This window comes from Hemicordylus capensis, chromosome 1 (genome assembly GCF_027244095.1).
Source record: "Hemicordylus capensis ecotype Gifberg chromosome 1, rHemCap1.1.pri, whole genome shotgun sequence".
Classification (NCBI taxonomy): domain Eukaryota; kingdom Metazoa; phylum Chordata; class Lepidosauria; order Squamata; family Cordylidae; genus Hemicordylus; species Hemicordylus capensis.
In genome coordinates, this window is record NC_069657.1 from 377,973,429 (window position 1) to 377,990,345 (window position 16,917).

Here is a 16,917-nt window from a genome sequence, read left to right on the forward strand (position 1 = left end):
AATCTTTTCAATAAACAGCCATTTCTGATTACAGTGATACTTACAACTAAAGCAGTGATTATCTGGGGACTGGAAAGCCAGAATGCCTTCTCTTTCTCTCCATTTAAAGGACACTCAAGTAGCACTTTGATTAGCATAACAGATGATAATACTTCCTAAACAAAACAAAGGGAGAAAAACCCGCAATAATGAGTAAATGCTCACTCATTTGTTTCAATGTTTTTGAGTGAAAATTTTCTTTTATCGCCAATTCTCTGATAGAGTTCTCATCAGAAAAGGTCTTTTGCACATGTCTTAAAATTCTTCATTGTTACAACACATCATTGTAATAACCCATAGATGAAATATATTACTGACAAAACCTTTTTATTTTATAAAAGGCAGATCAGAGTCACCCGGCACAGTCTAGTCTATCATGGAAGAGATGTAGACTCAGCAAAGAGCAAGAGTTGACTGTGCATGCATAGAGAGCAAAGTGAACTATTTGGAATTACAGCTACTCTGACATTTGACAAGTTGTGCGTGCATTTGCAGCTGGGCTCAAGAATTAACAAAGGAAAGAGGAATGTGTTCTGGAAACAACAGCCCCATGCCTGTGTTTTTGGTCATGTAGTTGCCGATACTCAAATGTTAAGGCATATTATACAGCAAACATAGATAGAATGATATATTGAGTCCAGAGACCTGGCTTCAATTCCCCACTTAAGGCGTTCATTCACACAGGAAAGGCTAAAGTGCTTTTGGGGAGGACTCCTAGCTCAGTTGGAAGAGCACATGCTTTGCATGCAAAAGGTCTCCCCAAAAGATGGGATGTGAAAGCCTTCTGGCCAAGACTTCGGAAGGTCACTGCCAGTGCAACTGGGTAAGATGGTCTGACTCAGTAAGAGGCAGTTTAATATGTGCATAAGAAGTTACACATGGATGTCTCCTCATATGGTACTAAGAAAGAGCTTGTAATAGAAAAGCAGGGTGGGATGGGGTTGGCCTTTACTGATTCATGACAGGCTATCCATCTGAAAGATAAGCAAATAAACGAAATGTCCCTACTTGAGGATTTATATTCCACATGTTGCAAACATCTAGTCCCTCAAGCAACAGCCTCAACATGGTGCAGAAGTCACCAGTTGTGCAGTTCTTCACCAGCTGGGCAATCAGTTCCATTAGCTGCATTTCCAGATCTTGAATCACTTGGACTGTGACTCCAGGACCTGCAAAGGTACAAAATAAACAATCATCGGAAAGTTTAGACCCATGGAATATACTGTTAGATGCTGAACCATTTTAAGGATCAGTTATAAAGTGGATTTGCATGAGCCTTAATGTTTTTCAGGCAGAGAACACACCCTTTCCCCGTCACACTTAATATACAGAACTGTACTGAAGTAGCAATCAACTATTTTCTACTATTCATAACATATATATGCTTCCAAACTAGATAACCACCCTCTAGTTGGCATAGGCCTCAACTGCAGAAGTCAGCATAGTACTGTGCAGTGGGAATATCCAGGTTCAAACCTCACTTAGCTGAGAAATTCACCAGGCCCTCACTATTCTTCAGTTAGGGGAGGGATCATAGCTCAGTGGTAGAGCACCGGCATTGTAAGCAGAGAAAGGTGCAATCCCTGGCATCTCCAGGTAGGGCTGGAAGAGCCCCCTGTCTGTAACTCTGAAGAGTTGCTCCCATTAGTATGGATAGCATAGAATGAGATGGACGTGCCATAAGGCAGATTCCTATATTCACAAAGTCAAGCTTTTCCTGCCACATGAATTTCATGTTGGAAGTCTTCAATAGCTGCTGTAGATAGGAGATGGGAGGTTTCCTAGTAACTAAGTATACAATGCAGCATCCAGACTAAGCCCCACTGAAATTAATGGGACGTAAGGTAGCCATGACTATCTGAAATTAAGGGGAGCTAAGTTAGCCATGACGAAGTCCCACTCATGCCCCATGTTTGGCAACAGGGCTGCTGTGGAATGACTTAATCTGGGCAGTTGCCAGATTTCAAATAACACTGACATTTATTTATTGTGAAATTTATTCCCCGCCTTTCATTAAGAAAATCCCAAGGCGGCTCACAATAAAATTTAAAAACAAGGTTATAAAAAAGACACATTAAAACATTGAGCTAAAAATAAAATAAAAACAAATCTGATTAAAAAAATTAAAACACAAGCATAAAAACAGTACAAAATATTCAGAACAGCACACAACATTCCTCTGCATGAAATGCCAGCTAGTGGGACTTAATCATGACTGACTTTATCTAGATGCTGCCCATTGCCTCCTGCATTCATCTAGCCATGAGGCAGCATGGGAGGACCCAGTGGGGTCCAGTGTCATGATCGACCCTGGTTCACCTGAGGAGGACTTGAGCAGGGAGATGGACTCAGATGAATCTACAGAGGACTCCTCTGAGGAGCCCCCCCCCACACCAAGAGGAGGGTCCACACGACTCACAAGAAGGCACCTTACCGAAAGCTGACCTGAGCCTGGAAGAGCCTGACAGGTCTGCAGGCCCCAGGGAAGATGTCCCCCCCCCCCCCCCGGCGCATGACCCCTCAATGGGGTCCTTAGGTGATCCTCTAGAAGTGCAAGCAAGCCAGCTGACCCTTTATTACCGTTCAACTATCCAGACCCTGAGGAGGCTCTCAGGCAGCCTGCTCGCCACCATAAAAAAACATGGGAGGAATTACAAGTACGGTGGAGGAGCGCCTGGAAGCACGGCCTGGGTTTTCACAGAAAGGTCTCCTGGGAAGCAGGGAGTCTACTCAAGTGCAAGGGAGAGGCCAGACCCAGCTGCCAGTACGAATGAGGTGGCACACAGCCTCAGATCTTCTGCCTTGATAAGCCCTGCAGAAGCAGGCTCTTGCTGTTGGGACAGCAGCTCACCTAACTGCTGCTTCTGGCTCCCAGAGCTTCAGTCCTAGAACGCTTGAGACCCAACTTACAACCCCCTTTGTCCAGCCTCTGAGCTCTCCTGGAAGTCTGCTCCCCACCCAGGTCTGAAGACTGATCCATACTGCCTCTGATCTGCAAATATTCAGCAGAAAATCCACAATACGTTCCCCCCTTTAAAGTTCTGGCTTACAATAATTGGGGACAGAAACTGCTTCTTCTTTTTTTAAAAAAAGAGATGATGAAAAATCTATTGGCAAGTTTAAGAATGCTCAGGTCTTTGAGCAACCAGTTGCAGGGGAGCAACATCAGGAGAGAGGGCAAACCCTCACGTCCTGCCTGTGGGCTTCTTGGAGGCATCTGGTGGGCCACTGTGTGAAACAGTATGCTGGACTAGATAGGCCTTGGTCCTGATCCAGAAGGCTATTCTTATGTTCTTAACTCTCAAATTCTACATTAGTGGCCACAATCTGAAGTCTGTGAAGAGCCTGAAATAATGTTGAATTTTAGACAGCAGAGCTATAGAAATGAGTGCCAGGAAACCTACCACAGGGGATACATTGTAAAGTTATGCCAAATGGTTCTCCCCCAAGGACTTTAGTACTATTTCTGCACTAACCTTCTGTGCTAATATCAACCATTCCTGGATTTAGGAACCGACACACATTGGTCAATCCTAGCATCACTAGACAGACTTTCTTAAATGGTTTTAACCCGTCACCTTGCTCCTATATTTGATAGAGGGGTTAGGGAGCATTACAATTCCATACCCGCAAGTAGTTTCCTGATGGTGTGAAATACAGCAATGGGCATTTCTTGGGCAGGATACAAGTCTGGCACAGAACAGAAGGCAGTTAAGAACTGCAGTGCAGAGCAAAGGAACTGGATGTTGCCATTTGCCAAGTGAAGCTCTTTCAACATCTTGGTGTAAAATTGTTGGTACAATTCACTGTGAGAGAGCTGAGATTTGGTTGGCTCCTTAGGACTGTTTTGTTCATCCTCCCCAGTCCCAAGGCCCACCGGATGTGCACAAGCTAAATCTGCTTTCAGAAGGGTAGCAAGGCACGGTATCAGTGCTAAAGGCAATGGCTGTCCTTTTGTGTTGTTTCTAAGGCAGAGCTGGATGGTTGCTCCTGTCTGTAGCACTGCCTGTTCAAGCAAAGTAGGCAACATTCCTGAAGCCTGCCGCTTGCCATGCTGCTGCTGGAGGTGCAAAGTCAGAACGTGGCACTCTGCAGTTAGTGCCACCAACAGAAGCTGCTCGGCTGCAGGGCTCCAGTTCTCAGAGTGTTTCCCTCTCGCTGCCGACAGCTGGCATGTTGTGAGGAAAGATGTGAATTTTTCCATGTTTAGTTGCACACTCTGCCTCCTCTCAAGAGTTATCTGAAGATAAAGTTCCAAAAAGGTTTGGATCGCACGAAGAAGTTCATCCCAAGGAGCAGCTGTTAAGCGAATGCCGACAAAAGTCTCACAGACTGAAAACATGGAGGTTAGGAGAACTTCAAGAACATCACTGGCATGCAAAACCTTGAAGGATGAGTTTACATTTCTGCCAGTCTGTAGGCATGCTAGGAGGTGGAAGCAGGTTGCCAGGAACTTCAAAGATAAAGCCTCATGGCATGCAACATTTGCTCTGGTGTTGGCAGCCAAAGATACCAGCAAAAGAAAACATCGAATGTGGTCCACAGGGAAGAGGCTGTCCAGATTCAATGAGGACATTATCTCCAGCAAATTCAAAAGCTTTTTGATATCCTGCTCTTCCAAAGCAACAGGTCTTTCTTTCACCAAGGATAATATATTCTGAGCAACTTCCTCCATCGTTATCCAGCACATGGAGGGTTGATCTCTAGGCCCTAAACTGGCACTGTGGCCATATGGCATGCCTTCACACCAGGGAATATTTTCTGCAGACAGTTGTTTAAGAGGCTGGTAGGTCGCATTCTGAACTGTAGGGTATAGCACACTAGAACAATGCTGAATTATGTGGCTTATGAAAGATGAGTGGAGCAGCTGCATTTCTGGAAGAAGAGGACTGCAGAGAAGATCTCTGGACACCTTTCCAACTGTGATTAAAGAATCATTGTTGTCAGCAAGAGCCACCTGCATTTGACTCACCAGCAGTGTCTTCAGGAGCACTTCTGCAACATACAGTGTATCATTCAGGGAAAGATAGGGGTGTAGGATAAGAAGGTTTGAGACTACAAGGTGCCAGTGTGCAGTTGGGTAAGTGAAACTATCTATGGTGCCTGCATTGCCATCCCACGGTTCAGTCTCCTCTCCGGTCATAAAAGGTTTTCCAGAATGAAGGACAAAAGCTGCAGCAAGTTGCAAAGTCTGACATGAGGCCTCAGTCTGAGAGCTGGCATGCATCAACATTTTCTTCATTTTCTGAAGCATTAGCCATTCCATGCAATATCTACTCCCTGCGTATGAAGAGCCTAGAAGCTTTACTATCTTCTCCCAGTACTGTACATCCAAGCCAGGGAGAAGAGCCGAGAAGTCCCAGCAGCTTACAGTCAAATCAGAACCTGCAAGAGCTGTTTTGGCAAGTGAGGAGACATACTTGCTGCAATTTAACTCAAACAGTGTATCAGTCATTACCCAAGTGCAAGCAAGGAGGAGAGTAGAGTCCCTAACTTTCTCTGCCCAAAGTTCCAGATCCCCTTCCTCTGCCTGGCAATCCTTCAGTAGGTCCAACAAAGCCTGGATGACCTCTCCCTTCATTGTCTCCAACAGATTCTGAGACCGACGCACAACAGGCAATGGGGTGGAATCATCCAAGCTCCTCATATTGAACAGAATCGAATGCAGCAACACACTCATGGAATGAAGTTTCAAGGCTGCATCAGAATCACCTTTGACTTCTGGAATAATGCATGTCTGACATTTCTCCAATATGAGAGATAAGATGTCCAGTATCTGATTAGGTGGCAGATCTAGAAGGCAATCACAGAGCTTGGTTCTGATACCAGCAGGCAGAACTGGGAGCCTTAATTCTTCTGCAGCCGGACGGCAGATGACAGACACAATCTCTTCAAAGAGTTTTTGGAACTGCCGCAACTTGGCATACGTCTGGAAGAGCACGTTAACAAGAGCCTCCTGAGCCTTTTTTGTACGTGGCTCAGGGACTTCTGCATCAATCCAAGCAGAGGCCACCAAGTCATCCAAATCAGGCTCTACAATCAAATGATTTAATGAGATCAAGACCTTGAGGCATCTAAACCAGGCAGGTATAGTAGCCTGTGAGTAATTTATCAGAGTCTGTGCCAATCGGCGGTAAAAGTGAAACTGGACTTCCTTATGCCGAATCCTGTCAACAGCAACATTATAGATACTGTTGCTCAGCACAGAGTTCAGAAGCTGCTCCACTGATAGGAGCTCTGGGCTCCATTCAGAGGGAGAAAGCTTGTCATTCCAAAGATCTCCTTTTAGACAAGAAATCCTCAGGCAGCCAAAAAGTCTGGTCAGCATGTGGAAACAGACTAGGTGGTTTTCAGCTTTATTATAAGACTCCAAAAAGAGCTTAAAGAGCAGAGGCACTGAATTTGCTACCACTTTCCCATGAAGAGCTGGCTCACAAAAACTTGCATCCTCTAACGCAGCCTGGATTGTGCTGGCTGGCAGCAGGAGACTTTTCAGAGGCCCTTTCTTTATGTTGCAGGATTCCTTCTCAGGCATCAGCTCCTCTCTATAGGAGGGCAAGAGCTCCGACTGGAAGAGTCCAGCCCTCAGCAAAGTGTCTACACAGTTACGAATCTCCTTGCTCACATGTTGGTGGCCATGACCATCATCTGACTGCATCCACACCCCAGCTGTGAGCAAATGTCTCAGGAGCAGGCAAGGTTGAAGCAGGTGTTTAGTCACTTGTCCAAATACACGATTTGCATTGCTTTGCTGCCTCTGAATCAGGAGGTACTGCTTGAAGGTCAGCTGAAGGACATCGAACAACTGGGAGAATATAGCATCTTTGGATGACAACTGCCAGCATCCTAACCAGGACAACTTGCTCAGAAGATCCACCAGCAATTCAAATTTTGCGGTATAAACGATGGAGAGCGGTGTGGAAAGGATGCCGCTACAACAACTTAGCACTGTGTTGATATTCCTCAGGGTTTTTTGAGTGTAATAAATGGAAAGCCTTTCATTTATGACCTGAAGATTAAACAAGAAACAAAGAAATCATGGTCAATGTTCTGAAATTAAGAAATTAATTAACACAGAAATTAAGATCAACGATACTGTCTGATATCCCGAATAAATTTAATAGAGGAAGGCCTACTGAAATATAGTAGTTGCCTTTTAGTGTTGTTGGGTTTTTTTGGTCTGGGAACCAAATCCCTGTGATCCCATAGACTCAATATCCACTGTTTCGTTACCCATGATAATCTGAGGGAATTGAACCCCCACAGATAATGAGGTACAGCTGTACACATACATACACACACACAGGCACACAGCAGCCAACATCAGAGAGGTTGACAGACATATTAATGTATTTATTGCTTTTTTTATTGACACTGTAACCCGCTTTGGGACCTTTGGTCAAAAGCTAGATAGAATCTAAATAAGAACATTGAAACCCTCTGCTGTCTGCCCAGTTTTTCTAATGAGCAAAGTGTGGTGTGATTTCCGGCACTCTCTCCTTCCCTATGCAGTCACCCTGTCTCCAGAATCAATGTCCTTGAGGACTGAGAGACCCTCAGGAAGATAGTTTTTGGAGGCACAGGCAACTGAAAAGGGAAAAGGAGATCACTGAAAATCTCTCTTCCCACCCCCCTTGTGTGATGGAAAAACCTGGCAGGCTGGTGGATGGTTAGTCTGAATATTGGCCGCCGTGTATAAGTGGCTATTACACATTATAGGACAGTGTGTCCAATAGGCTATAGTCTATCTAGTGCATGAGCAATAGCATTCAGGTAAGCAATTTTCCTGTCCTCTCCTCTCTACTGCAACTCCCCAAGACCCTCCCACTGCAAAAAAGCTCCTAAAGTCCACTTGAGAGGACCATCAAGGATAGCATGGGATGCAGTGCAGTGTGACTGTAGTGGGAGAAGGGAACCCCCAGAAACTGGGCACTGGTAACTGGTTTCCAGAAGTCCCTGAACTCTTCAAGGGACTCAGAGATGCAATAGGAAGGGAGCGGGCAGGGAAGAGCACTTGTGCTTGAACTCACACTAGTTAGGATACAACACAGTATCATAAGGGAACATGACAAGATCAGCAAACAGACATGCAGATTAGCAGAGAAAAACTATAACAGGAGGGGGGAAAGCAGAGCGCAGGAGGATAGAGGCCACCCATAATGCTCTGTAAATACAGACATCTTGAATTACTGTACCTGTGCAATTGAAAAACGCAGGGTGATTGTTTTTCCATCCTTCAAAATATTCTGCAGTTTCCTGCTATGAAGAATGTTGTCCAGGTATACCCAAAGCTTCTCAATTATTTCATCTGGCAATTCAAGCTTCTTATAACAAGAAACAAGTGTGTGACTCACCCAATCCAGTAATACCTGCAGCCAAAAAAATAAAATAAAATAAACAGTCTCACTGATTTCAGTGGAAGAAAGTTGGCTATGTGCTCAATTATCACATTGATATCAAGGGTCATTAGAAGTAATTAATTGTGGCTGGATCAAGTCTTTAGTAATGCTTTAAATAATGCATTAATGATAAAATTGACAATGATGATAATAATGATAAAATTAATGATAATAATGATAACAATATTTAGTGCAGGAGCATATATGTTGATCTGGAAACGTGGGATTTTTGTGATAAAAGCAAAACACTTATGTAATTATCTTCAGAATAATTCTACAAACAAGAAAAACCATGTTGGCAGTCTGAGAATTTGCTCTGGTTTTTATAATCCCTCATTAAAGTAGAAAGGTGTTTTTTTAGGAATTTTATTTATTTAATCTAACATATTTTTATACTGCCCAAAACTTACGTCTCTGGGCAGTTTACAACAAAGCAAAACAAATAACAGTAAAGTTAGAACATTACAACCATTTAAAAAATTTAAAACAATATTTTAAAACAATATTTAATTAAAAGTCTGGGTGACAAGATGTGCCTTTAAAAACTACAGTACGGGAGTAACATGGTCTCTCCGAGATGACCCAGAGACCAACCTGGCTGCTGCATTCTGGACCAACTGTAGTTTCCCGACTACATACAAGAGAAGCCCCACATAGAGTGCATTGCAGTACTCCAGTCTGGCAGTTACCAACATATGTACCACTGTTCTGAGGTCGTTTATCTCAAGAAATGGACACAGCTGGCATATCAGCCGAAGCTGATAGAAGGCACTTCTGGCCACTACCTCAACCTGAGACACCCAGACTGCATACCTGTTCTTTCTGGGGAAGTGTGACCCCATCCAGAACAGGCAGATCAAACTAATCTCCCAAGTTTTGACCCTGCACAATGAGTACCTCCGTCTTATCTGGATTCAGTCTGCAGTCTCCAGGCAGGCATTTAAGGAGGTTATGCCCTCTCCCAATGATGTTGACATGGAGAAATAGATTTATTCATTCATTCGATTTCTATACTGCCCTTCCAAAAATGGCTCAGGGCGGTTTACACAGAGAAATAAACAAAAAGGATGGAACCCTGTCCCCAAAGGGCTCACAATCTAAGAATAAACATAAGACAGACACCAGCAACAGTCACTGGAGGTACTGTGCTGGGGGTGGATAGGGCCAGTTACTCTCCCCCTGCTAAATAAAGAGAATCACCACATTAAAAGGTGCCTCTTTGCCAAGTTAGCAGGGGTTTGGGTGTCATCAACATACTGATAGCACCCTGCACCAAAAATCCTGAATGATCTCTCCCAATGGTTTCATGTAGATGTTAAGTAACATTGGGGACAATATGGAGCCCTGAGGGACACCATACAAAAGTTCAGATTTTGAAGAACAACAGTCTCCAAGGGACACCATCTGGAACCTGCCCGAGAGGTAGGACCGGAAACACCACAAAGCAGTGCCTCCCAACCTCCTCAGACGCTCCAGAAGGATACTATGGTCAATAGTATCGAATGCCACTGAGAGGTCCAAAAGGACCAGAGTCAGACTCCCTCTGTCAATTCCCAATTGGAGATCATCCATTAGGCAGACCACGGCAGTCTCCACCCCATAGCCCACCTGAAAGCCAGTATGAAATGGGTCTAGATAATCAGTTTCCTCCAGGATGGTCTGGAGCTGGGAGGCCACCACCCTCTCAATTATCTTACCCAGCCACAGAAGGCTGAAGACAGTCCTGCAGTTGCTCAACTCTGAGGGATCCAAGGTAGGCTTCTTCAGAAATGGTCTAATAATTGCCTCCTTAAAGAGACATCCTGCCTTCCCTCAGAGAAGCATTTATGATCTCTACCAGGCCTCCTCCAACAATCCCTCTGCTAGATAGTATAAGCCATGTCAGGCAAGGGTCAAGAGAACAGGTGGTAGGCTGCAGTGTTCCAATCAGCTCATCCACATCCTCAGAAGTCACAAACTGGGACTGATCAAACCTAATCACACAAGAGGAGGCACTGCAAACCTCCACATCAGACACTGAAGTAATTGTGGAGATGGAGTCTAAGTCGGCTCAAATACGAGATATTTTCCCCACAAAGAATTCATTAAACACATCACAGTGGGTAACCGATGCTTCCAGATTCTGATTCAAGGGAGGAGGGGCACATACTAGCCCTCTCACAGTCCTGAACAACTCCGCTGGACGTGAACTTGGGGCTGCAATACGGGGGGTAAAGAATTGCTTCTTTGCCACATGTATTGCCTGAACATAGATCTTCAAATGTGCTCTATGTTGCAATCTGTTGGATTCGAGCTGAGTCTTTATAATGTAATGCAAAAGCAATATTCATGTCTGTTAAACTAACAAACAAGGTAATTAACCACAGTTAGTCAGTGATTTAACTCCTTTTATAACATATAAATGTAATTCAACATTATCAGAGATTTGGGGAAGGGGAGTTGCATGTTGTGGAAACCAGCTGAACCTCAGCTGATCATGACATTTTCCTAGTTTGAGGTTGTTTTTGGCATGTACAAGTTTGTTTTAATATAGTTTTCAATTTGTGTTTGTGTGTTTCAGATTCTCAGAGCCACTCAAATATTGCTGAGACTGTTGTTCATTGATTAACAATAGAAGGCATTTCCCACCCTGAAGTTTGTGGAGCTAAGGTAGCAAGATATGACAATGACTACTCAGTTTGTATCATCTGTCAGAGAGAGAGAAATGTGGCATTGGTGGAGAAGCCTGTTGCTATATCCTATGAAAAATGACTGAGCTTTATCAGGGAGCGTGCTCAGAATGGAGACAAAAGTTTTCCTGAGATTAGTAGGAAACTTGATGTCACATGGCAAGATCTTCAAGCATAGAAAATGTTATCAAGAGACTGTTCATACCAAAATGTTCAAACATGCCAAAGAACAATATGAAAAAAAGATAAAATTGAGTACTGAGGAAGACCCAGTACCGTCAACCTTTACTCAATCTCGATCATCACCTTACAAAAGGGAATTGTGTTTGTTTTGTGAGAATGGACCGGGTTACAAGGACCCTTTGCATTTAGTTGCTACAAAAATGCTCATCAGTCACTTAAAGATGCAGTTGAAAAAAGTGAGAATGAGAAACTGCTTGTCAAGCTTTGTACATCCATTGACCCTCAAGATGCACGTGCTATTGACATTAAATACCACAAACGCTACTGGGCAACACATGTAACAAATGTCAATCTCTCAGCACTTAACCCACAAAAACCAAGCAAGGCGAATGAGGTGGCAGTCAAAACTGAATTCCTTAGTCTGCTTGAGAATACATTGGTGGATGGAAATAGAGTCACCATGGCTCATCTTCAAGAGGCATACAGAGGAATCCTTGTGGTAAATAATGTGGACATATCCCAGCTGCAAAAAAATAAAGCAACTTATACAACACGATATACCAAGTGTAGAATTCCATAAACCTAAGTGAGTGAATGAATTAGAACATGTTTCTATCAAGATTTTAAGAGAACCTACAATTCAGTTAGCAGAAGAAAGCAACACTGACGGAAATGATGACATGAAAATACTCTATGATGCTGCCAAGATTCTATGAAAACTTATTACCAAAGCAGAGAGATGGGTATTTTTCTGGTTCTTACAGAAGTTAAAGATCGGAATGTTCCAAGTGAAATGTATAGCTTCTTCGGTTGGGTTCTCAAGGGACCAAACACAAGCCTATCCACAGGGGAGAAAAAGACTGAAGTCAACCAGCATGCCATGATTTTAGCTCAGACTACAGTGTCTTTGTTTTTGTCCCAGGACCAGGTCCAAATCAAGAAGTCAGACTCTAAGGACCACCCATGAAATGCCTCAACAACTGGGAATTGCAATAGCAGATCGCCAAGCTTTTCGGAGCAAGAAACTTGTCAACATGTTGCATCAGTTTGGTTTGTGTGTTGTCTATAACAGGATTTTAAGACTTGAGGCATAGATAGCTACAACTGTTGTAGAAAGAATGCTGGTCAATGATGGCATCTATTTGCCTCCTGATGTAGTTGAAGGAAGATTCATGTTCTTTGCAACAGACAATATTGATTTAGCTGAAGATATGCCCCATAGTAAACGAACCCTTCTTGGAACAGCAATGGCTATATATCAGAGATGTGAGGATGAAGAGGAGGCACCAATAACTGAGCTAACAGGCAGAACCCAAAACCACTCACTGAAGAAATGCCCAAGTACAATAAGTAAACTTTTGGATTGTCATAAACCATCAGCAAAACCAAGTTTGGTATACACCTCATTCAATGTAAAAGATCACTCCCAACCACAATTACTAGAATCCTGTCTTGCAGACATTAGCTGGCTTATGGGATGATCAGTAGTTAGATCTCACAAACTAAATGTAAGCAGCATTCCTTGTACAGGCAAAAACAGTGGAGTAGGTGATGAAGCTAATGATGAAGATAAAGTAATTGACACTAGCAAATGCAACATTCCCACATAGCCTAGAAAGCTTTCAAGAATGCCAATGATCGTATTATAAGTGCACTTGCAAGCCTGGGAATTTATATGTCAGGTTTACTTGTCTCATACACAGATCTCACAGGTTGATAGGTTAAGGTGGTGGCTGTTCACCAAGAAACAAGCCCAGTCTGAGAGCCTTCCACCTACAAGAGATGTATTACACCGTGCAATACTACAAGCACACCATTAAACAATCATTTGGAATAATGAAGTGTGTAATCCCATCACCTGAAAAATATGGTTGGAAAATGGAAGGGGATGTCTGGATACCAATAATGACAGATCAACTCCCAGCTCCAAAGGCTGTACTTCAATTGGTGAGGTGTGGATACACTACCTCCAGATGCTAGGGAACAAGATGCAGCTTGTTCGTAAAGCAGAGTTGATCTGCTGCAACATGTGTTTCTGTGCATCTCAAAACATACAGAATCAAGAGGATGCTTATGACAACATGATGGAGAATGAAGCTCCAGAGGACGAGAAACTAGAGGAAGAAGACGATGATGATCTCTAGGAAGAAGCACACATAATAATGTGATGCACCAAAGTGCAAAAAAACAAAACTTTTTAAAATTATGAACATTTTTCATATGCTGTAATATTAATTAGGTGTAAGGTAGTTCATTTTTCTCAAAAAAACTTATGCAAAACTTGTAGTAAAAGTCACTTATGCAAAATGTTTATTATCTATCATTTAATTATTAATTAACAACTTTCACAGATCAGCATGACAGTTAGAGCAGTTTCTCAGACTGCCAACATGTTTTTTCTTATTGTTTGAGGTATTTTAAGACAAAAGTGTAGGTAGTTTGCTTTCATCACAAAATACCCACGGCATTGTGCATGTTCCCATACTATATGGCTGCAATCCCCTTGCACACTTACCCACTGAACTCAGTTGAACTTACTTCTAACTAGACATGAACAGAATCATGCTGTTAGTTAAATGCAGATTGTACACAACTATTCTATACACAGTGCCACTAAATGGTCCAACAAATGTACTTTCATCCTGAAATAGGAGAAATATTCCAGGAAAGACAAGCCTATAGAGCCTCTATAAAAACTAGAAAAAAGGCTGCACTTATGCAAATACTTATGGAAAGTCGTCTAAAAATAACAGAAATATGTACAGCAGCGTACTAACAATGGGGTTTTCTATCAATGAAAACAGCTTATGAAAAATGAAACAAAGTAAGTAGGCTTCATGCAAGTGATTGTAACTTTGATATTTGAACACTTCCAGAGTATTGGACTAGGACCAGGGAGACCTGAGTTTGAATCACATGATTCAGCCATGATACTAGCTGGGTGACTCTGGGCCAGTCACGTATCTCTCTGCCTAACCTACCTCACAGGGTTGTTGTGAGGATAAAAATAACCATGTACGCCACTCTGAGCTCATTGGAGGAAGAGCGGGATATAAATGTAAAAAATAAATAATAAAATACAATATAACTATGTATTACAGTATACCTATCAAATCAAAGCTCTGTATACACAAACAATATTTTGGAAATTCCTATCACAAGGAAAATAAATTACTTGTTCTTTGTTTGGAAGAAAACACTGATGAGAAATCCATGCAAACTGAGCCAATTTGAGTTTGTCCTCCCAAGATGTCTTTGTACTTTTCAGCTTCAGATGAATGCCAGAGTAAATTGCAGCCATGGTAACAGTTTCTAAAATATATATACAAATATAAAAAATAAGCTTTATTTGTGCAACAAATCTCTAATTTATTCTTATCACAGGAGCATTTCCTCAAAGCAGTTTTTTTTAAAAAATCCTGGTTTCTATAATTGATCAGCATGGAGCTAGTGTACTGTAGTGGCTAACAGTATGAGGAGTTAACTAGGAAGCCCACGGTTCAAGCCTCACTTCTCCTAAGAATTCACTAAGTGGCTTAGGCAAGCCTATCTCAACCCCACCCTCTCCCAATCTACAATACTGGGATTAAAACAACAACAAAATTACTGATCTGCTTTACAATGTTGTTGAAAGGCTTACTTAATGTAGATGAGGTGTTTTGAACATTCAAAAAACACTACTCATAATTATGACTATCATGGTGTTAAACCAGGAACAAGAAACAAAGAACAAGAAAATAAGGTGCACATTGAGATTCACAACCTCAACAGAAAAGAGGAGGGATCCCTCTTCTTTCCCAATTAGGATCAAGCCCTAAGCCAAATCTATGAGAGATCATAAATATACAAAAGTGACTATGCATTTTTAGATAACTAGCTTAGCTGATCTAATGCATCTGACCCCAGCAAGCTGTATGACACTCACAGTTGTCTGTGGTGCCCCTACTTCACTGCAATTTAAAGCAATGATAGGTGCAGCAGTGGAACAACCTATACTGCCCATAATACACCACTGAAAGGGAGTCTCCTGCACTGTAATACAGTCATTCCTTGCCAACCGCGAGGATTCAGTTCCAGCAAAGCCTCATCACTGGCAAATTCGCAGTTGGCAAGGCATTAAAATCTATGGGAAACAGGGAGTTAGGGGGATTGTGGTCGCGAAAAGACTGAAAAATAAACGAAAACATGCTCAAAAATTGCCCCCAAACTCCCTTAAAATTGCCGAGTCAGCAAGAGGAGTGCACAGATTGAACCTCTGGACATTTTTTTTTAAAAGCTAAAAGGTAATTTGAACACACACACCCAATTGGTAAAAATCATGTTAAATAGCAAGTAGTCAGCAGGATCAGCAAGAGAAATGTGTGGATTGATCCTCCGAACCCCCCCCCCCCCCGATCACAAAAAATCTCACCAAACTGTGGATACTCAGGTCATGGTTGACAAGACTGGTCAGAATTTCCCAGTCACCAATACTCAAAACCATGACTGGGAAAACCTTGATTGGCAAGGGATGACTGTATATTCTCCTTTTAAAGAGACAGCTTTCCACACTTCTGGTGTAGTTTGAATTAGGACCATGGGGCACACCTGTGCAGACACTTCATAAGCCTCTGTCCAAAACAATGAACCAAGTCACACAAAGTTAGTAGGCTGCAGCTGCAACTTCTACAGGTATGAACATGCACATTTGCCTTCTAACACTACTCCAGTGCATCCCATTTCCATTCGTAAAATGCACTAAAACCCAACAGGGTTAGGTCAATTGAAGCGAGTTTAAAACCGATGACATTTCCCAAACCAATCCTGATATCTTCATCAAAGGCAGAAACCGCTAGTTTCAGCCCTAACAGAACGTTCATAGTGAAATGGATTGCCTCATCATCATATCTGATCCCAGCAAGCCACAGAACTCTCACGGTTTTCCAACTGAGTAGCCCTGCCCATCTCTCATTCTCTCAGATCATACTGACAACACTCAGAACAGTTCTGAAGTCCCCCACAGTTCACCCTGGTGCTCACTGAGCAGCTACATTTGTGTGTAGAGAAATATCCCCTGCCAGATAGTAATGTCAGAACCATAACAGGCATTTGACCCTTAGACATGTAAAGAGTGCCTTCCTGACACCACATGTCCTAAAAATTAAAGAGCAGGAGTTTTAGATGGCAAGACTTCCATTGAGGTGCTTTAGCACCTCTCTCTCTCTCTCTCTCTCTCTCTGAAAAAATTAAATATTCTGACACAAAACATCCTCCAGTCATCACAGCACAGCATCCCTCCCAGTAGAGGTTGCTGGCGTCTCTCTCCTTCGTGCCCCCCTGCCCACGTTTCAGATTTGAGTTCTTTGGGGACAGAGAACCACCTTCTCATTCTTTTTTGTTGAGATTATGTATAAATATTAATAAGTATAAGCGTCCCACGTATCACTAGGATTGTAGTCCCAAGCACGCTTACTTGAGAGCAACCCCATGTAACCGAATGAGAATCCTTTCGATGAGTAAACATGCCTGGAATCGGTCCACACTACGACTGGAAGCCGCTTTACCGCTCCCAACCGCCCTTTCTACTACTTTTTCACACGCTGCCTTCTGCACCGAGCATACTAACAGCCACCAACCGAACCGTCCAC

At 42.7% G+C, this 16,917-nt stretch overlaps 1 protein-coding gene across 2 annotated transcripts in view; it reads right to left on the bottom strand.

The window, feature by feature from the left end:
* URB2 (URB2 ribosome biogenesis homolog) overlaps window positions 1-16,917 on the bottom strand; it is a 30,476-nt gene that overhangs the window by 12,980 nt on the left and 579 nt on the right. Inside the window, exons 1-6 of one of the 2 annotated variants that reach the window (XM_053298326.1) lie at window positions 16,743-16,904; window positions 14,466-14,602; window positions 8,235-8,408; window positions 3,667-7,048; window positions 1,048-1,208; window positions 45-155 (exon numbers count right to left, since the gene is read on the bottom strand). In XM_053298326.1, coding sequence (XP_053154301.1) covers window positions 45-155; window positions 1,048-1,208; window positions 3,667-7,048; window positions 8,235-8,408; window positions 14,466-14,602; window positions 16,743-16,758 — 3,981 coding nt within the window. In that variant the 5' untranslated portion in view covers window positions 16,759-16,904. Of the gene's footprint in view, window positions 1-44; window positions 156-1,047; window positions 1,209-3,666; window positions 7,049-8,234; window positions 8,409-14,465; window positions 14,603-16,742; window positions 16,905-16,917 lie in introns of those variants that run through there. The other variant, XM_053298336.1, reaches the window with a different exon arrangement.